This window comes from Cydia strobilella, chromosome 22, assembly GCF_947568885.1.
Source record: "Cydia strobilella chromosome 22, ilCydStro3.1, whole genome shotgun sequence".
NCBI lineage: Eukaryota > Metazoa > Arthropoda > Insecta > Lepidoptera > Tortricidae > Cydia > Cydia strobilella.
This window is the reverse complement of record NC_086062.1, coordinates 2,884,563-2,903,359: the sequence shown is the minus strand read 5'-3', so window position 1 is coordinate 2,903,359 and position 18,797 is coordinate 2,884,563. Positions and strand designations below refer to the sequence as shown.

The 18,797-nt window shown below is 37.9% G+C and overlaps 2 protein-coding genes across 2 annotated transcripts in view; one reads left to right on the top strand and one right to left on the bottom strand.

Moving 5' to 3' along the window:
- Positions 1-12,652, bottom strand: part of LOC134751602 (dual serine/threonine and tyrosine protein kinase-like) — a 54,678-nt gene extending 42,026 nt beyond the window's left edge. The window contains exons 1-3 of the mRNA XM_063687077.1: positions 12,396-12,652; positions 1,100-1,218; positions 319-482 (exon numbers count right to left, since the gene is read on the bottom strand). Coding sequence (XP_063543147.1) covers positions 319-482; positions 1,100-1,214 — 279 coding nt within the window. The 5' untranslated portion in view covers positions 1,215-1,218; positions 12,396-12,652. The remainder of the gene's footprint in view (positions 1-318; positions 483-1,099; positions 1,219-12,395) is intronic.
- Positions 12,653-16,874: 4,222 nt separating this feature from the next.
- The window catches only part of LOC134751435 (protein boule), a 36,674-nt gene continuing 34,751 nt past the window's right edge, over positions 16,875-18,797 (top strand). Inside the window, exon 1 of the mRNA XM_063686844.1 lies at positions 16,875-17,585. Within this exon, the coding sequence (XP_063542914.1) occupies positions 17,217-17,585 (369 nt within the window). The 5' untranslated portion in view covers positions 16,875-17,216. The remainder of the gene's footprint in view (positions 17,586-18,797) is intronic.

The window sequence follows — 18,797 nt, the reverse complement described above, 5'->3', positions numbered from 1 at the left end:
CTTTAGTTTTAAAAGTTTGTTATTCCAAGAGATTTTAGGCCTTAGTAATGGATAAAAAAAATTGAGGTAAGGAACCCTAAAAACCGGCCAAGTGCGAGTCGGACTCGCGCACCGAGGGTTCCGTACTTTTTAGTATTTGTTGTTATAGCGGCAACAGAAATACATCATCTGTGAAAATTTCAACTATCTAGCTATCACGGTTCATGAGATACAGCCTGGTGCCAGACAGACAGACGGACAGCGGAGTCTTAGTAATAGGGTCCCGTTTTTACCCTTTGGGTACGGAACCCTAAAAAGGGAAACATCCCTGTGGCTTACCCAGCGGCAGTGAGTCGGCGCTGGCTCCGGCAATAGGCGACGTCCGAGAAGACAGTGCAACAGGCGCGCCCGCGCGGCAGCACTAGTCCCTAGCACCACTATAGCTGCAGGGCGGCCTGATGCATCTCCTATTTCCTCTACGCGGCCGGTGACATCCCTTATATCTGTAACATTTGTTGATAAAACAATAAGTTGTCATAATGCGGGTATGCTATAAGTACAACTTGTATTCATAATCATTCATCATTCGATCATTTATTATGTAGGATTAAAGTTTGCCTGTGTCGATCTAGGCATGTAAATAGACAGTTTGAATCTTCTCAAATGATTTTTACGCTATAGACCCTAATCTGTTAAACAAAAGCCATTGTTTATTTTGAGTGAGCGCGTGGCCATTGTGTCTCTCTCAATGGCCACGCGCTCCCATAAAAGAAACAATTCAAACTATAACTGTATTTTTTTACGCTTTCCTGGCAGTTCATTCGGTCGGTCGGTCGGTTGTATCTAAGAGTTCAAGAATAGAAAGAGATAGAAGAATGTCTGCCGAACTCCAGTGTGTCGGCAGACATTCTTCTACACGTACGAGCACGCGCATGCGCGCCGCGAGCCGCCGCGACCGCCCGTCTCCCTCTCACTGAGCCATCTTCCTCTAACTTACCTAGCTCCAGTGCGTCAGCGACGTCGCTCAGCGAACGGCGCGTGTCGCGCACGAGCCCGCGCAGCACGCGACTATAGCACGCCGCCCGTCTCACTCTAACCCAGCCATCTCCCTCTAACTTACCCAGCTCTAGTGCGTCGGCGACGTCGCGCAGCGAGCGGCGCGTGTCGCGCACGAGCCCGCGCAGCACGCGCATGCGCGCCGCGAGCCGCCGCGACCAGAGCACGCCGCCCGCCATTTCCCTGTAACCGAATAAACACAGTGTCATATATTAAATTACATGAAATACACCGCTAAGACCCAGATGATAATTCTTAGATATGGTAAGGGTCCGGAGACAGTGCCATTTCATAAATATGTACGCATTATTACGATAAACCTCGCGTAGTTGGGGCCAGAAGTATCTTTATATACTTAAATCATAGAGTAACTTATACTAGAGCGGTACTGTCATAGTAAATTTTGTAACCCCAGTAAATTCACTGCCATCTGTCGACACACTTTAAAACTAAAAATGAAGATTTATAAAAATACGATAGAATGTATTTAAATATAGATAAATGATTTTTTTTATTTGCATTAATTATTTTTATGATTTTGACCCATGTTCTTTCACTGATATGCGTTAAAATTGTTAAATAACAAACGAAACCGTCAACGCCATCTATTCGACTGTAGGCCAAAACTAGTAGCGCCCTCTGAACGAGAATCAAATATTCTTGATTTTCGAGGCACGTTTTTTCCTTAGACTGTATCTATCTATTACGGAGTTATATCTATCTTTGCTTAAATTAAATCAGGTTCCCGATCCTTTTCAGTCCGCGGCGCATTTGCAAGTTTAAAATTTAATTCCGGCGCCTAAACCTAGCTAGGCTATTCGAAATAGATAGGTAGGTATAGTCTGCATCTTTTCAAAGGACTTTTTCGTCTAAGACGGTAATCTGTTAAACAAAAGCCTTTGTTCCTTTTCTGCGTGCGGTCGCCCATTGTGTACCATTGTCTCTGACAATAGCACGGGCCCTAGCACGCGCTCAGACTCAACGGTACACAATGGGCGACCGCACGCACAAAAGAAACAAAGACTGTTTAACGGATTACCCTCTTAAACGAAAAAGTCATTTGAAAAGATGCAGACTATACATGGTGAGGAGGATTGCCTCACGGGGCCCTTCTTTACTGTCTATGGCGCACCAGGGCGCTGCGGCGAACCCCTGAATTAAATAATTAAACTTTCTAGTAGGTAGTAAAAACAAACGACATGTATGTATATATCTTAACACTTTACTGTATACCTACATAAAACAGGTTAAAAACAATTAAACAAAATATATACAAAGGCGAGACTATAAGGGATCCTTTCCAGTCAACCTTTACCTATTACATGCGTGTATGGTCATATCATATATGATAAATATATAATTTAGATCTTTTATAATATACCTATGATACCTATGTCATTCATTCTCTACTAGTTGCGGTTAGATTCAGCTGTGAAGGTTCCTCATTCAGTGTGGAACAGAATTCAAATTTTAAAATCTGATCTTGACTTGGATTTGACATAATTTGCAAAGCATTTTTCTCGTACTTGCAATATATATTGGAGCGAAAGAGACGCACTAAGTAAAAGTAATGTGAAATTGATAACGAAATTGAAATAGTTATTTACAGTACATATGGTGCTACTTTCTCGCACTAGTGCGTAAAGAGCACTTTTCGTGCATATGTCGAAAGTTTAAAGGGCCATATGTACTGTAAAACGTTGTACGATACACGTGCGAAAAGGTAATTCGCAACTCGTGTCGATTTAAAACACTCCCTGCGGTCGTGTTTTAATTTATCGCAACTCGTTTCGAATTTCCTCTTTTCCGCACTTGTATCGTAATAGTTATTTACGATACAAGTGCGGAAAAGAGGAAATTCGAAACGAGTTGCGAATAAAAACAAAACATGTAAATAAAAACATGTAAATGTAAATTACAACTGTCTTTAAAATTTCAACTTTGGATTTTCTTTGACCAAAATAATTGAAAACGAGTTTTTCAGTTTCTTCCAAAGAAAACTAAATCTTAGTCCCTTGCAATAAACAACACACTATTCATGTTTAATGCAGTAATGTTGTGAAATAGCAATCATAGATGATTAATGTAGCAATTTAATATTCATAATATCCATGTGAGTGAGACCAATGCTGCAGTGTTTTAAATAATACAAAGGTGGCAAACTAGTGTACGGCGCAACTACTAACCAATGCGAGTGAGACTCGCGCACGTAGGGTTCCGTACCATTACGCAAAAAACGGCAACAAAATTACGTTTGTTGTATGGGAGCCCCACTTAAATATTTATTTTATTCTGTTTTTATTACTTGTTGTTATAGCGGCAACAGAAATACATCATCTGTGAACATTTTAACTGTCTAGCTATGACGGTTCATGAGATACAGCCTGGTGACAGACGGACGGATAGCGGAGTTTTAGTAATAGGGTCCCGTTTTTACCCTTTGGGTACGAAACCCTAATAAACGGACTACGTAGCCTACGGTAGCCTGCAGCTTCAAAGGTGATGCAACATTAGGGCAGCTTCAAAGGTACTGCAACATTAGGGCAGCTTCAAAGGTACTGCAACATTAGGGCAGCTTCAAAGGTACTGCAACATTAGGGCAGCTTCAAAGGTACTGCAACATTAGGGCAGCTTCAAAGGTGCTGCAACATTAGGGCAGCTTCAAAGGCGCTGCAACATTTGGGCAGCTCCAAAGGAGCTGCAACATTTGGGCAGCTTCAAAGGCGCGGCAACAATTTCAAACTTATAAGTTAATCAATGAATGTAGAAAACCACAAACGTATAGAAAATCGTAATTATTATTATGGCTACAAGGAACGTGATTTATATGATAACCTCTGCTATTATTATTTCTTGACAACATTGTATTTTATTAGTTTGCCCCTATAGAGTACAAGGTGGAGAGTTGAAATGGGTCAATGGGGGCACATACATTATAATAGTTGTCACTATGCGAATATACCGACAATCTCGCTACTGCTAATATTTAGTTTATAAAATGTAAATAAATATATGTAGGATTTATAAATATTAGATACCTAAGTTAAAGTGTAGTGGGATCAAGTCATCATCATTTATTTATTTATTAATTTTCTTTATTTATCATACTTAAGTGTGAAAAAAACCGGCCGAGTGCGAGTCGGACTTGCGTTCCAAGATTACATTATACGATTATTAACAATGATTTTTTTAAATGTGAAACGTGAATAAAATGTTTTTAAACAAGTGCGAGTCGCACTCGCGCACTAAGGGTTCCGTACCATTACGAAAAAAACGGCAAAAAAATCACATTTGTTGTATGGGAGCCTCATATAAATATGTATTTTATTCTGTTTTTAGTATTTGTTGTTATAGATCACGGTTCATGAGATACAGCCTGCTGACAGACGGACAGACAGACAGACGGCGGAGTCTTAGTAATATAGTCCAGTTTTTACCCTTTCTGTACGGAACCCTAAAAACTCGTAGGGGTCGGATCAAAAACTAGTAATTAAGTCCGACTCACGCTTGACTGCACATTTCTAATAGGTTTTCCTGTCATCTATAGGTAAAGAAGTGGTAAATAACTATTTTGTGTATTTTAGGGGAATGGTCATGTTTTGCCTATTTTCCTGAATAACTTCTAAAATGTTTATTCAAAAATTATAAATGTATTCTATATATTTGAGATGCTCACAATGAGCTTTTTCATTTGATATGTAACACATAATAGTTCGAAAAACTTTTTATTTTAATTTCCTCATTTACCGTGGCTCCCATGTTTAAAATTCATTTGTTTACGTTTCATGTCCGTCTTTGGGTCACAAAACATCTTTATGTGTGCCAATATTTTTATTGGTTCCAGGACCAGTGTCCATACAAATCTGCCTATCCTCGTTTCATAAAAAGAATTGTTTAAGTCGGTACCTACGTACAAGTGTTTTCTAAACATAACAAATGAATATCCAAATACAAATGACATCACGTTAGTACCTATATTTACCTACATTATCACTATCTATCTACTAGCTCATTGAATCAACAGTACATTAATACAAATCACAGAAACGTCAATAAATTAGCAATGTACAAACAATATTCAAATCACTTGTCGAAACCAGTATACCGTCCGTTAATGATAATTCTTATTCCTTATACAATAAGGTCCACCTATAGGCGATTGTGAGGGGATTTTCCAAGATGGCCGACCACCAGTCGTTGTAATTTGTATCTTGTTGCTATAGTAATAAAGCTAAAGCATTTTTGGATCGTTCGGATCTCATGATACTCTCTTGCGCTCTGCTAGATCATCAACAATTAACTGAACATAAGTAACCCTTCTTGCGACGAGATAAGGACTATCTCTGATCAGGTGTTTCTGTTGGTACTGATACTACTGATACAGATTCGTGCATAAGTCAAACGTTGATGCGCGACCTTTCACCGAACGATAACTGCACATCCTATTTCTGAGCTGGAATCCTTTGGGGAAATTTTCCATTCATAATGTTAAATCAAATTAATCAAACATCTAGATTCGATAGAATTCGAGCATCAAGACATTAATATCAACAGGGAAAGACATGTGTTAATAAAATTTAAGCAGTTTTGGCTTTAGTCCTATATATACTTTCGTATTAGTACCGGGCTTAAGCACGGACGCATTTTTATCGCCAGTCACCATGCCTGTCACGTTCTAACAAGTATGTAAGTGCGAAAGTGTCACTGTGACAGGCGATAAATGGACCGATTTTTATATTGATGTCGATTTTTTTTTAATTACATTTTGATAAAATTTGGTAAGCTTGATAAGCTCCTCATTCTGGGTGGAAGTGTAATAAACACGAAATCTCAATTTGGGTCAAAAAATATGTAGTTTTTCATTGATCTGCAACAATTCCATACATTTTCGTAAGTCAGAGGAAGATTTTTTAGGGCATAGCATAATGGTGAAATTGTGCTAACTAATTAGCTAAGCGATATTTTTATAAAAACTTATCATATCATTTTTTTTTCATTTACCGAACAAAATAAATAAACTGTCATGTCAACAACTTGTTATTTTAAATGTCATTAATCATTATATTGTCTTCGGTTACCGCGATAGTACCTCATGAAATAAAACTATAAAAACGGATTATATCGCGCAAATTGAATTTATAATACATCCCGACGTTTCGAACCCTTTACAGCGTTCGTGGTCAACGAGTGACTGAGGTCACTGAGGACAAGCTACAATGTGCAAAACTACCCACATACAAATATAATGAACCATAATAAAAAAAGTAAACTTGAAGTAACTCTCGCTATAAATTTACTATCATGGTCCTGCCATCCTGACGCTCACTAACAATTTACGAAATGATATAACTACAATTTTGCGTTAGCCCCCTTACGCAGCGTACTATGTAGGCGAACAACACGCGAAAGCGAAGCGAAGCGATGCGGCATGCGGCGCAGGGTGAACCAATCCTTTGATACCTATAAAAGTGTCCTAAGTGGGCGATCTCGTGGCGAACGCGAACGCCAAGGGCCCGCCGCGCCGCGCCGCTTCGCTTCGCGTTCGCGAGTTGTTCGCTTACGTAAGACGCTGCGTTAAACTTTAGCTCTTACGGAAGGTGTGTACTGCTGTGTAGCCATTGTCTCATCATGGCGGCATTACGACTACGTTTAAAAGAAATGCCTTGCAGCCCCTATGCATACAGGCGATAACCTAAGGAACAACTAGGTATTTGCGAGTGTAAACAAGATAACGTTAACGACTCGATCAACTAACGTCAGATGAAGTGCAGTGTAGATGCGTTAAGGCAGCTCCCATCCAGTGGCTCGCAAGACCAAAATTTTATGTGGGCCTTGATTGAAATGATGAGTGTACAGTCGCCATCAGATATATCGGAGCGCCCGAGGTGCTCACAAATATCTGAACACGCCTCTATTGTCAAGGCGTTAGAGTGCGTGTCGAGTTTTTTTTTTTTCTTCACTTTTTCTTTAATATATGACATCTATTACAGTTTTTAAGCTAAAGCCAGTTTAAGATAAGATAAGATTAGTTAAAGATAAGAATATAAAAGTAATATAAAGCGAGTGGCATTGGCATTGTTAAAACCGCTATCTTCTGAACGTGCCCTATTGATAAAGACCTTTTTAGGGTTCCGTACCCAAATAGTAAAAACGGGACCCTATTACTAAGACTCCACTGTCCGCCTGTCACCAGGCTGTATCTCATGAACCTTGATAGCTAGACAGCTGAAATGTTCACAGATGATGTATTTATGTTGCCGCTATAATACTAAAAACAGAATAAAATAAATATTTAAGTGGCGCTCCCATACAATAAACGTGATTTTTTTGCCTTTTTTTCGTAATGGTACGGAAACGGAACCCTTCGTGCGCGAGTCCGACTCGCACTTGGCCGGTTTTTGAATTTTCACAAGGTCTTCATGCCCTACATTGACTCTTCCAGAAACCTCTGTAAAGTTTTGTCTCTTTTTAACAAACACAAAATGAAAAATGGCGGACAGGGACAAATGATTATCAAGGCCTTATTAGACTTGACAGACGTTATAAATAGCGGCTTTATAATTTAACGTATCTAAATTTTAATTTCATCTTATATTTCTAGAATGTGACTATGACGTACGCGATGATATACCTAGTGTCGGCAGAACAATAATTGCTGCGGCAATGTGTTAAACCAAAGGCAAGTCAATAATTAGGACTAATATTTTACATGAAAGTTCCAACATTTTCTGGCTAAAGGCTGCCTTTCCACTGAGGCAGAGATGTCAGAAGTCTTTACAATTTAAGTACCTACCTACTTTGTCATAGAAAATTTGATAAGGACATTGTGATCTGAATGAGTTAAATGACTTTATTTATTTATTTTAATTCAACCAGAGATAAGTATATTCAATATCCATACAAAGTCATTTCAAATTAATATTTTTTTTATTTTTTTTTTATAATATTTAATATTGTTCTAGTTTAATGAACTATCTACAACAGAACCTCCACCTTCTTGAAATTGAAGTCCGTAAAAATAGATGGCGTTGTAATTGTCATAAATAAAATGTGTGGGCACCAATCAATAGCATTCGTTGTGATAAAGCGGAGCGGAGAAGAGAACCAATGGTTATTGGTTGATTTCCGCACATTTTATTTACGACAATTACAACGCCATCTATTTTTACACACTCCAATTTCAAGTAGGTGATTTGAATTCTGGTGCAGATAGCTAATTAAACTAGAACAATATTAGAAATTAAACTTTGTATATAGAGATTGAATATACTTCTCTCTTGTTAAAGTAATTTAACTCATTCAGATCACAAAATCCTTATCAAATGTACTACGGCAAAATAGGTACCTACCTAATTTGTTATTTGTTTAACAACAGACCTGCTCGGAAAACAATTGTAAAGATATTAAGGCCATTCACATATTGACACCGCCTCTTGAAAACTGGCGGTCTAGCATAAGTTGCGTTCTCGCGCGCGGGTCCATACTTGAAGTCGCGCTAGAAATATGGAGTCGCGCGCGAGAACGAGAACTTATGCTAGACCGCCTGGTATGTCTGTCTGCCGACAGGCGCGGCTCACTCCGCGATTTTGTCGCGTCGCTACAAGTACATGCGGCCCACACCAATTTTGGTGTCTAGCCAAGACATAGTAATTGCCGCGCAACGTTACAGAACGGACGCAGCTTGCGCTCGCTTGTCACCTTGTGGTCAGTTCGCGTTGCCAGTGCGGAAATCACCCAGTATCATAAACATGTCACTGTGTTCCAATATGCTGTTAATTTTTTAAATGTTTTCCATATTTACAGGTAGAAACGGAATTCTAAATAAATAATTAATAGATATAATATAAATGTAGTACTTTATTTTCTGTTGAACTATGTCGCCATAGAAATTTCTTATCTGCCTTCGAAAAGAATTAAGTACTTTACGATGAGGATAAAATTAAACCTAATTTAACAATTTTATTACCCATGTAAATCTCGACACTATTACGAAATTTAACTCTTTCATAGTAGGTGATGACAGTCAAGTCATTAGATATCAAAAAGGGAACTCCCCCGTAATGACGCGTAATTTTGATTTGTAATGTTGATACAAGGTCAACGAGACCATGGATTCCCCACTTGGCGGCGCGGTATCGGTACGAAGTATTTTTTTCTGATTGCCGCGCCCGCGACTCCGCACCAATCAGGAAGAAATGCTGCGTACTGCACCGATACCGCACCACAGAATAAGTAATAGTATTATCATACAGAACAGCCACGCACCGCCCCGCCCCGACTCGAATTATCTCGCCCCGCTCGTCTTGCTATCACGGTTCATGAGATATAGCCTGGTGACAGACAGATGGACAGTGGAGTCTTAGTAATAGGGTCCCGTTTTTAGGTTTTGGTACGGAACCCTATAAAGTTCCAATATAATTGATCTAAAGTTATAGTTAACCCCTAATTTTCATTTTCTTATTGACTGCTATTATATTGCACACAACTGTTTATATAAATACTTACCTAGTCGGCTCATAAGTTCTGTCATATACATAGTATCAAATAAAATCAAAAGTTTAAGTTTATTCCGTATAATTTGTACAGCGTTTGAAAGCTTATAAACTAGAGAATCTAAATGTATAACATTTATTCAAAATGACCGCCATAATTATCTACACAGGCTTGAAGTCTTCGTGGCCAGTCGTCAATGGATTCACGCACCACTTTCATGTCGATATTGGCCACTGCCGCAGCAAGAGATTTTTTCAGCGAGTCTAGATTTGCATGAGGTTTTGAGCACACCTTTTCCTCTAAATACTGCCATATTTTATAGTCTAAAGGATTAAGATCTGGGCTAGAGGAGGGCCAATCTTCATGCCGTATAAAGTCGATTTTATTGGAGGCGAGCCAGGCTTGTGTAGACTTTGCCTTATGGGCTGGAGCAGAGTCCTGCTGGAAAACCTAATGCTGGTTTAGAAACATCGTATGGGATAGTGGTTTCACAATATTAGTCAACACCGTGTCTTGGTACACTTTGGCACTAGTTTTTACTCCTTTCTCACAAAAATGCATACTAGTGACGCCCGCATAAGAAACTCCCAGCCAAACCATCACAGATGAAGGGTGATGACCTCTTTGAATACGGGGAATGCTATTAGACGCTTCTTTACTATTGCGAGCGTACACTCTATCATTTTGTTGATTACAGTTTTCTTCTATGTCAAAAATTTTCTCGTCCGAAAACAGTATACAACGGTGCTTATTTTTAGCGTACTTCTTCAATAAAGCTTTAGATCTTTTAAGCCTTAAAGCTTTAAGCCGACCATTGAGAAGATGGCCAGTTTTTCGTTTATAAGCACGAAGTCTCAGGTCTTGATTAAGCACTCTTTTCACCGTGTTTTTGCTCAAACCCATCTGGAGGGCCATAACTTTTTGTTTCCTAGCGGGATTTCTGGCAATGCGTGCCCTAATTGCTTGTACAACCGCTGGAGTCCTAGCTGTACGCGGACGACCGCTTCTTTTCTTGTCATTTAAACTAGAGACCTCACTGTATCTTTCTATGGTACGATACACAAATCTTAGAGAGAATTTTAAATTTTCAAGTAGCTTAAAAATTTTAGTCGGCGAGTGACCACAACGATATAGTGCAATTATTGCGGTACGGCTATCTTTAAGCGTCCACTCCATGTTGAAGAAAACAGAAAATTGCAAAATTATACTACTCAAATATTTAATAAAGATTCGAAATTCAAATGCAGAACGGTTTTTGTTTTAGGAGTTCCAAATTTAAATTTTAAAGGCCAGTGACAGAACTTATGAGCCGACTAGGTATATACCTACATAGAAAACATTCATAACTTAGAAACAAATATTAGTGATAAAAACACAAAATGTCCCTACCTGGATTTAAACCCATAGCTCCCGCCTTATCGGCAGGGTCACAACTGATTAGACTAGGAGGCTGTTAAAGTCAAAGTTTTGCATTCTACCTATTATCGTATAAAATAGAACATGACTGCACAGAATAGCTTGTGCATGTAACATACATATTTGATACAGCTGTGTACTATAATGCACAAAATAATATTGGCTTATGATGACTCACCTACAGAAAATTAAATTAAATCAATTCTTAATTACTCTCAAAAGAGTTTGTTGATATAATTATTGAGGGATAAGTTCGCCTTTGTACATCTTATTATTTGTACCATGTAATTTTTAATATGTATATTTGTACAATAAAGAGTTTACTACTACTACTACTACTATTATTTATTGCCGGGTCTAACGCGATTGAATTTCATTATTTGACCTTTTTTCTGATATTTCAGCTAGGTTGCACTAGCTGCCATGGAAGACTGACATCCCAGCAAAATGTCAATTGGGATTTTGGTAAACAACACTAAACTACCTGACATTAGTTTATATAAATATTCGGGTAGACAAATAAATTAATCAACCCGTTTCTGTTTAATGCTGATTGTCCATGGCACAACATGCAACACTAGCAATATCCGCACACTGGTCCGAAGATAGATCCCTTGGTTTCAACATCTGAATAAGTGGTCCCCAATTTGATGATAATTTTTGTACCCGTCTTCATAGTGGCGTCACCCGTCAGGATAATAGTGACGCTCAGTGGAGAGGACTAGACACGGGCCCAGTGGGTTAGACTTGGTAATGTCATCAATTATGTGTACAAAACGCAAGAGTTTAAAGAGTTTGTTGATCTTAGCATTAACCCCTTAGGGCCACTTGCACCACTCACTAACCCGGAGGGCTAGCCGCCATCATACAATCAAAGTAACACTCCCATTTTACACCTTGTATAATAAAATTGTGAAAAGCTATGTCAGGCTATTTCAAATTCAATTTGAATTTCAAAACAGAAAGTGGGCAGTGTCTCACTATGTTCATTTTTGATACATGTTGTTTTCTTTAATTCTCTAGATTAAATTTAAATTTAAGATGTGTTTAATAACAAATAAGGGGGTAGTTTCAAAAAGTTTTTAAGTTTGTATGTTACCTAACTCTGTTAAATGGAAAACATTCTAGAAACATTCAGGTTCTGCAAATGTAAACATTCATCCCAATTTAAACTTTATATATGTAGTTTGAATTGGAAAAGTAGTCCTCTTCCTAGCATAGATTCCACATGCATTCAATGCAAAACCTGTTCTAGCCAATTTATGATCCTGACGTAACATATAAACATACCGGATACCTATAACATAATAGCTCAACACAATATAAATGTGAAACTCGGGGGTACCCATAATTTACGCATTTTACACAGCTAGAACTCGATAAATTGGCGTTACAGACACATGGTTAATTATTCAGGTCATGAAGTAATTATTTTACAACGAAATACTTACTCAATGCCAGTCAGAGTATCTTCATTAGTGACTATTTTGATAAAAAATTGGAGCGAAGCAACAACAAAACACGCGAAAGTTCGCAAAAACTTGCACTGAGCACGTTATTGTCAGGGAAGCTAAAACTTTCTCATTGCATTGTTACACAAGCTTTAGAAATGGAAATAAACACAAGGACTTTAAAAGAAATAAATTAATAAAAGAGAAAACAAACGATCGCATTGCACACATAAGTACGCGATGGAAATAATGTCAATGTTGCCAGTGCAAAATTGTTGTTTCCCTGTTAAGAGATTTTTTAAACTTATAAGTATCCTAAACTCTGATTTGTAATAAAATTAGATTCCAGAAAACTAACCTCACTTTTCTCTTTTCCGTATGTTTTAAGAAACTAAACAAAGCTAAAAGGATACATCTATATTTATTTTGAATGCTAGATTATGCAAAAGGGAAATTTGAGTTTACTTCTTTACATATTTTCCATTATTACGAAAGAAAAAGGATCTGAGTGAGGTTAGTTTTTTGGAATCTAATTACAAATCAGAGCATAAACAGAGCTACAGCTCATGGAGACTGTATAAAGGAGCCAAATCTCTATGTATGAAAAGTGTCCATCAAAAAACAGTAATTAGGCGGCGCCACCATACACCGAAATACTACCAAAAACAACCTACGTAATTTGGTCGGGTTATTTGTTGCCTTATATGGTTTTTTTTTGTATTTGTATATTTATTGATAAAGTTAATTACACGTCCAGAGTACATAAAATAAAATTACAAAAGTAAACATCGTTTTAACTTAAAAACCAATCATAGCCTACATATATCTTAAAGCGAAAAACGGAAATACAATAATGTGTCATGTCAGTAGTAATTATAAATTAAAATAATTCAGAATTTGGTCACATCATTTTAACTTAGTGTATAGTAATCCATATAATAATGTTCATGTTATATTCATGTCCCAGAGCCTAACTAGCGCCACCGGAGAGATTAGGACCTATTATTTAAAGCTGAAAGCGGTCACTTTTACAACAATTCTGCCATAAGAGATTGCGATCCTTTCTATACCATCCATACTACAGCTTGGCAAAAAAGAGTAGAAATGGAACTAATTTTTTTTATAATGGCAACATTTACTGTTTTCATACAAAAGAGACGTCAAAGTAACTCAATAGTTGCATTATGCAAGACGTTTTACATAGACAGTGGCGCCCCTAATATATTCTACTCTTTTTTGCCAAGCTGTAGTCCGCGCTATTAAAACGTAAGGCATTTGTATTTGAAGTTGTACCCCCAACTATTGCATTAGATTTAGGAATTTACATATTATTTGACGACCGGTCTGGCCTAGTGGGTAGTGACCCTGCCTGTGAAGCCGATGGTCCTGGGTTCGAACCCCGGTAAGGGCATTTATTTGTGTGATGAGCACAGATATTTGTTCCTGAGTCTTGGGTGTTTTCTATGTATTTATGTATTTGTATATTATATATATCGTTGTCTAAGTACCCACAACACAAGCCTTCTTGAGCTTACTGTGGGACTTAGTCAATCTGTGTAAGAATGTCCTATATTTATTTATTATTTATTTATTTCTACTCGGAATTATGAGCTCTTTCCATTTTTACGGAGAAAAATAATGTACCCGGTTTTTTTATCCATTTGGTTACGTTTTCAATACATTATACAACCTTCTATGACCGTAGTAATAAAACTAAGAAACAATAAACTGGTCAAGTGCGTGTCGGACCACGCATCAGGATAGTTCTATACTTTCATACTATACAAAAAGTTATACAAGCAAAAGGACACAGTCGACACAGGTGTATCTTCGCAGTTCTTACGTCGTTTTAATAAGTAGATTTTTTTGGAAAAAAACTCGCTTATGGTTCAACCGATTATACCCAATTTTTTTTAAATGTTTATTAAGCTTTATTCCATGTTTTTTTTTCTCAATTGTTTTGTTCGCTCGGTTCAAATGTTAGAGGGGGGGGGGGGGGAGGGCACAATATTTTTGAATTTGGCAGGGATTAGTTACAAAAATATACACTGATTACAGAACGCTCTTGGCAACCATAACGATAGGTATTTTTAAAAACCAACTTTTTCACTGTTAGTTAGATACATGGAGTGCCAAAAAATAAATAAAAAACAAAATCTAAAACACAATTTGGGAGTACAGTCGCCATCATATATATCGGAGCAGCCAAGGTGCTCAAAAATATCTGAACACGCACCCTAACGCCTTGACAATATAGGGACGTGTTCAGATATTTGTGAGTGCCTTGGCTGCTCCGATATATCTGATGGCAACTGTACAAGGCTTTTACGTATTCGTCGACGTCACCGTCCATGATTTACCGTTACAGTTCACGATAATATGATAGCTCCTACATGCAATTGCACAAACTTACGTTTTCTGCTGGGTAGTGACGATAAACCAAATTGTTACCATGGACAACATGTAAAGCATAAAAAATGGCCATTTTTTTTTTGTTTGTTATTAACTCTTTGTTATGTCCAAACTATCTGCAACTTTTTCAGTTTTTTTAATGCAAATTTTAAGTATTACACTAAAATTAATTATTGTACTCATTGTCTGGCAGCAGGAGCAAGGGTCAATTTTATAAATTAAAAGTTACGATTGTGTAAGTCAAAACTAAAACAGGCAATAAGTACAGTCTCAAAATGCCCTTAAAGGTTTAATAAAAAATAGAACCTGTTTATTTGGTACAATCTGCTGTCCAGCAGCGCAACGGGGAATTTTTCTAATTACCCGTTGCTAAGGGAGTTCATTATACGTGTGGCAACTCTAACCCAATGTCAACTGTCAACTTGACATTTTGCAAGATTTTGCAATTGCGTTTTGTTATTGCATAATAAAATCTTTCACGATAGTTAATTTTATAAAATATTTACAGAAACATCCAGGTTTTTTATGAAAAAATAAAAAATTCTATCGTTAAAAGATTAACTTTTTGCTAGCTATTGTATAATGTGTATAATGAGATGTACACGGTACACGGTGGAGTAATAAAAGTGATGGCCAGCGAACAGCGTTGAAAAATGTTAAAATGTTCGTTGCTTCCTAGGGCCTGACACTATTTAATAGAGAAAGATAGTCTTATTGCGATTCCTATAAGAGGAAAGAGAAAATAGTGCCATGCTTTGTCCTTATCACCGACCGGGTGGCAGCATAGGTAGGAGGCGATGGCGAAATACCGAAATTTATAAGAGTGAAAGAGAAAAAATCCTATGCTGCCCAAATTTTATATGAATATTCTTTCTCTTACCCCCGGTGGCTCGGTGGCGCGTCTATAACTACTTGTATAGTATACTATGTCTATGGTTGCTTTATAATATTTTATTTTTTTACTGATATCAAACGTCTTTCTTATCTTAGTAGTCCCACAAGACAGGGCGGAACAACTTTTTTTTATATAATTTGTGTATAGTGCAAAGTGCAAGTGGCGTAATATTCATGAAATAAAACTATGAAAACGGATTATATCGCGTATATTGAATTTATAATACATCCCGACGTTTCGAACTCTTTACATGACTCTTTATTTCATGAGTAACTATCGCGGTAACCGAAGACAATATTATGGCGTAATATTTATAAACTGGGCAAAAAGATACTGAGATTGAAAAAGAACATCGGTTTTTTTTCTTCCTAGCCTGATTTAGTGTCCCACTGCTGGGCAAAGGTCTCTCCCCTTGATCTTCACGACTCCCGATATAGTGCCTTTTCCGGCCAGTTCTTGATAAAGGTATCTAGGTCGTCCCGCCATCTCCGTCTGGCCTACCGCGTCCACGCCTATCTTCTGGCATCCACTTGTTAGCTACACTAGCCCTGTCTGGATGCATGCGGCAGACGTAACCGGCCCAGTCCCATTTCAGCCTAGCAGTCTTCTCGCTAACGTAAGCATTGCGGGTTCTTGAGCGCAGTGTGGTGACCACTTGACCAGTAGCTCTTCCAGGCGTTTTCGACACGACGCTCGAATTCTTTTGTCTTGACTTGTCTGTTGCTGAAAGAGACTAACTGGCCCAAACACGAAGTGGTTAATATACTCGTCACCATAGTGTATTTTTAGGCCTTTCATTTCAACCAAATTGTAATTTAAGTTTGAAATGCACATTACCTATAAATTAAGAATTTTCTTAATGCTTTGTAAGTTTTGAAACCTACCTACCTACCCCTCTCCCTCTTATTCTTTCTTTAGGTGCATTAATACTTTGCACATGGGAAGTTAAACCTTCACATGTTTCCAAACTTTTCCAATTTCCGATTCAAACCCGATAAACTGAAAACTTTTCGAAACTGTAAACCCTACCCGAAATCTTTTTATTCAAAGTTAATCTCCCATTTAAATAAGTTATTCTATGAATTGTCCTGCTCCCTTCAATATAAGTTAGGTACACCTATTTCGATGAGTTCTAAAAGTAGAAAAAACTTTTCACTAGTTTCAAAAAATAAGCGCCACCTACAATGAATAAACTAAACGAAAATTGTCAAGTTGCCGCATCCCGCCGCTAGATGTCTACCATTGACCCAGTTCTCGCTTCTCGTAAAAATAGCGCCGTACAATAGCTCAAACACTATTTATATCGCGTATCTTTAAAATCTGAGTCCACATGCTTATCTCAAGCCGTACCATCACTCCACGGAATCAGCTGAACCGTACGCCTACCGCGCAACGCACGGTTTATACCTATATCTAAAAAAATACATGTAAAATCGATACGCGCTCAGTTGTTTTCTGCTCCACAGTAGTCCTCGCTAGCGTTAGCATAGTAAACAAGGGATCATGTTTTAAAGATGGAAGTTAAAAGATACATTAGGAGTGAATCCGCGAGTTGTGCTCATATGGTTGAGGAAAGTGCAGCGAATAATAGAAAGAGCGTTGATCCTCATGAGAAGTTGAAAGCATTGTTGAATTCACCTGAGGATGACACGGATGACAGCTTGCCTCCTTCTGACGCTCCTAAATTCGGGACAGTTATCCACAACAGGATATTTGTAGGAGGGTTTTCACTGACGACGACGGATGAGGACCTGTGGAAGTTTTTTTCTGGGTTCGCGACTGTAACAGCTGCGAGGGTCATTTACGACAGAGCTGGAGTGTCCAAGTGTTATGGCTTTGTGACATTTGCTAGCCCGAGGGTCGCGCGGCTCATCGTCAAACAGGTCAGTGCCTTTTTTATGAATGAGAAATAAAAGGAACACAGAAAAAATTGTGTGTCACAAAGGTTCATGAAGTTTACACCTTATTCATAAAACTTTAACAACCCAAGCAACTAGTTAATTTGTTTTATTCCTTTCTTAAGCGAGGTTTAGACTAGCGAGAACATGCATGCAATTTACGTTACATTGCCGACTACTAAGGTAAATTGCATTCAAAATATTTATCAGATACCGCAATGTAAGGAAAATTGCATGCAAGTTCTTGCTAGTCTAAACCTCGCTTTACAAATACATAAATCAAAATGACAGATGAAGACAAACTATTAAACATCTCGTAGGTACCTACATCTAGCGGATTGCATCTAATTGTAAGTGACGAGAGCCTGTAGCTGATTTGCTTTTGTGACCACTTTACGAAGCCTACGTTCGGCTGCTGGTCACGAACAATGAATGGTCTTGTTTCTTTTCTACTACTGAATAAATGTAATTCCTATTATTCACTAACTATTTTAGTCAATCGCGTGTAATTTTTGTCAGTTTATTATACCAGTTCTGAACGAGATGGAAATTTATCACGATAACAACGTTGACACGTTATCGTGATTTGATAAGATTGCAGTGAGTAAGCGAGATTTTTTGTATTTTGGAAAAATATTATTCGGAATTGTTTATCGCATCGTAATTGGAGCTGGTTTCATAGATTTCGTCAGGAAATTTTGGGTTTTAGACCCTACATAATTATATTACTAAGGCTCCATTCTCGCGTTAAAAAGCGCTTGAATCTGCCCGCAAGCTAAATTTGATTTAAAGACCAAGCCTTAAAGTTGAAAATCCAACAACGCTTGATAAAAAGCGCTACCGCCATCGTGTGAATAAATACACATGTTTCCATTTGTGTCAATCAAACGCTTTAATAACGCGCGTTGAAAAAGCGCTCGTGAGAATGCCTAAAATGTTACGAAAGGCGTAAATAGGCACAGTCACACCCCTGTTCTTACCCCCTTAACTTTTCATAAGTGTGTGGTAATCAAAAATCATGAGTTCAAACGTCAGTTGTGCCGTATATTCTGAGAGCCAGAAGCACTGGTTTTGTTTTTAAATTTGGAACTCTTTGTTATTCAATGAAAGTTTAAAATAGATTGTGGGATATGCACAAAACTTTGTACCGGGGGTCTCAGGAGGATATAGCAGAAAATATCATTTAGGTCATTCCAA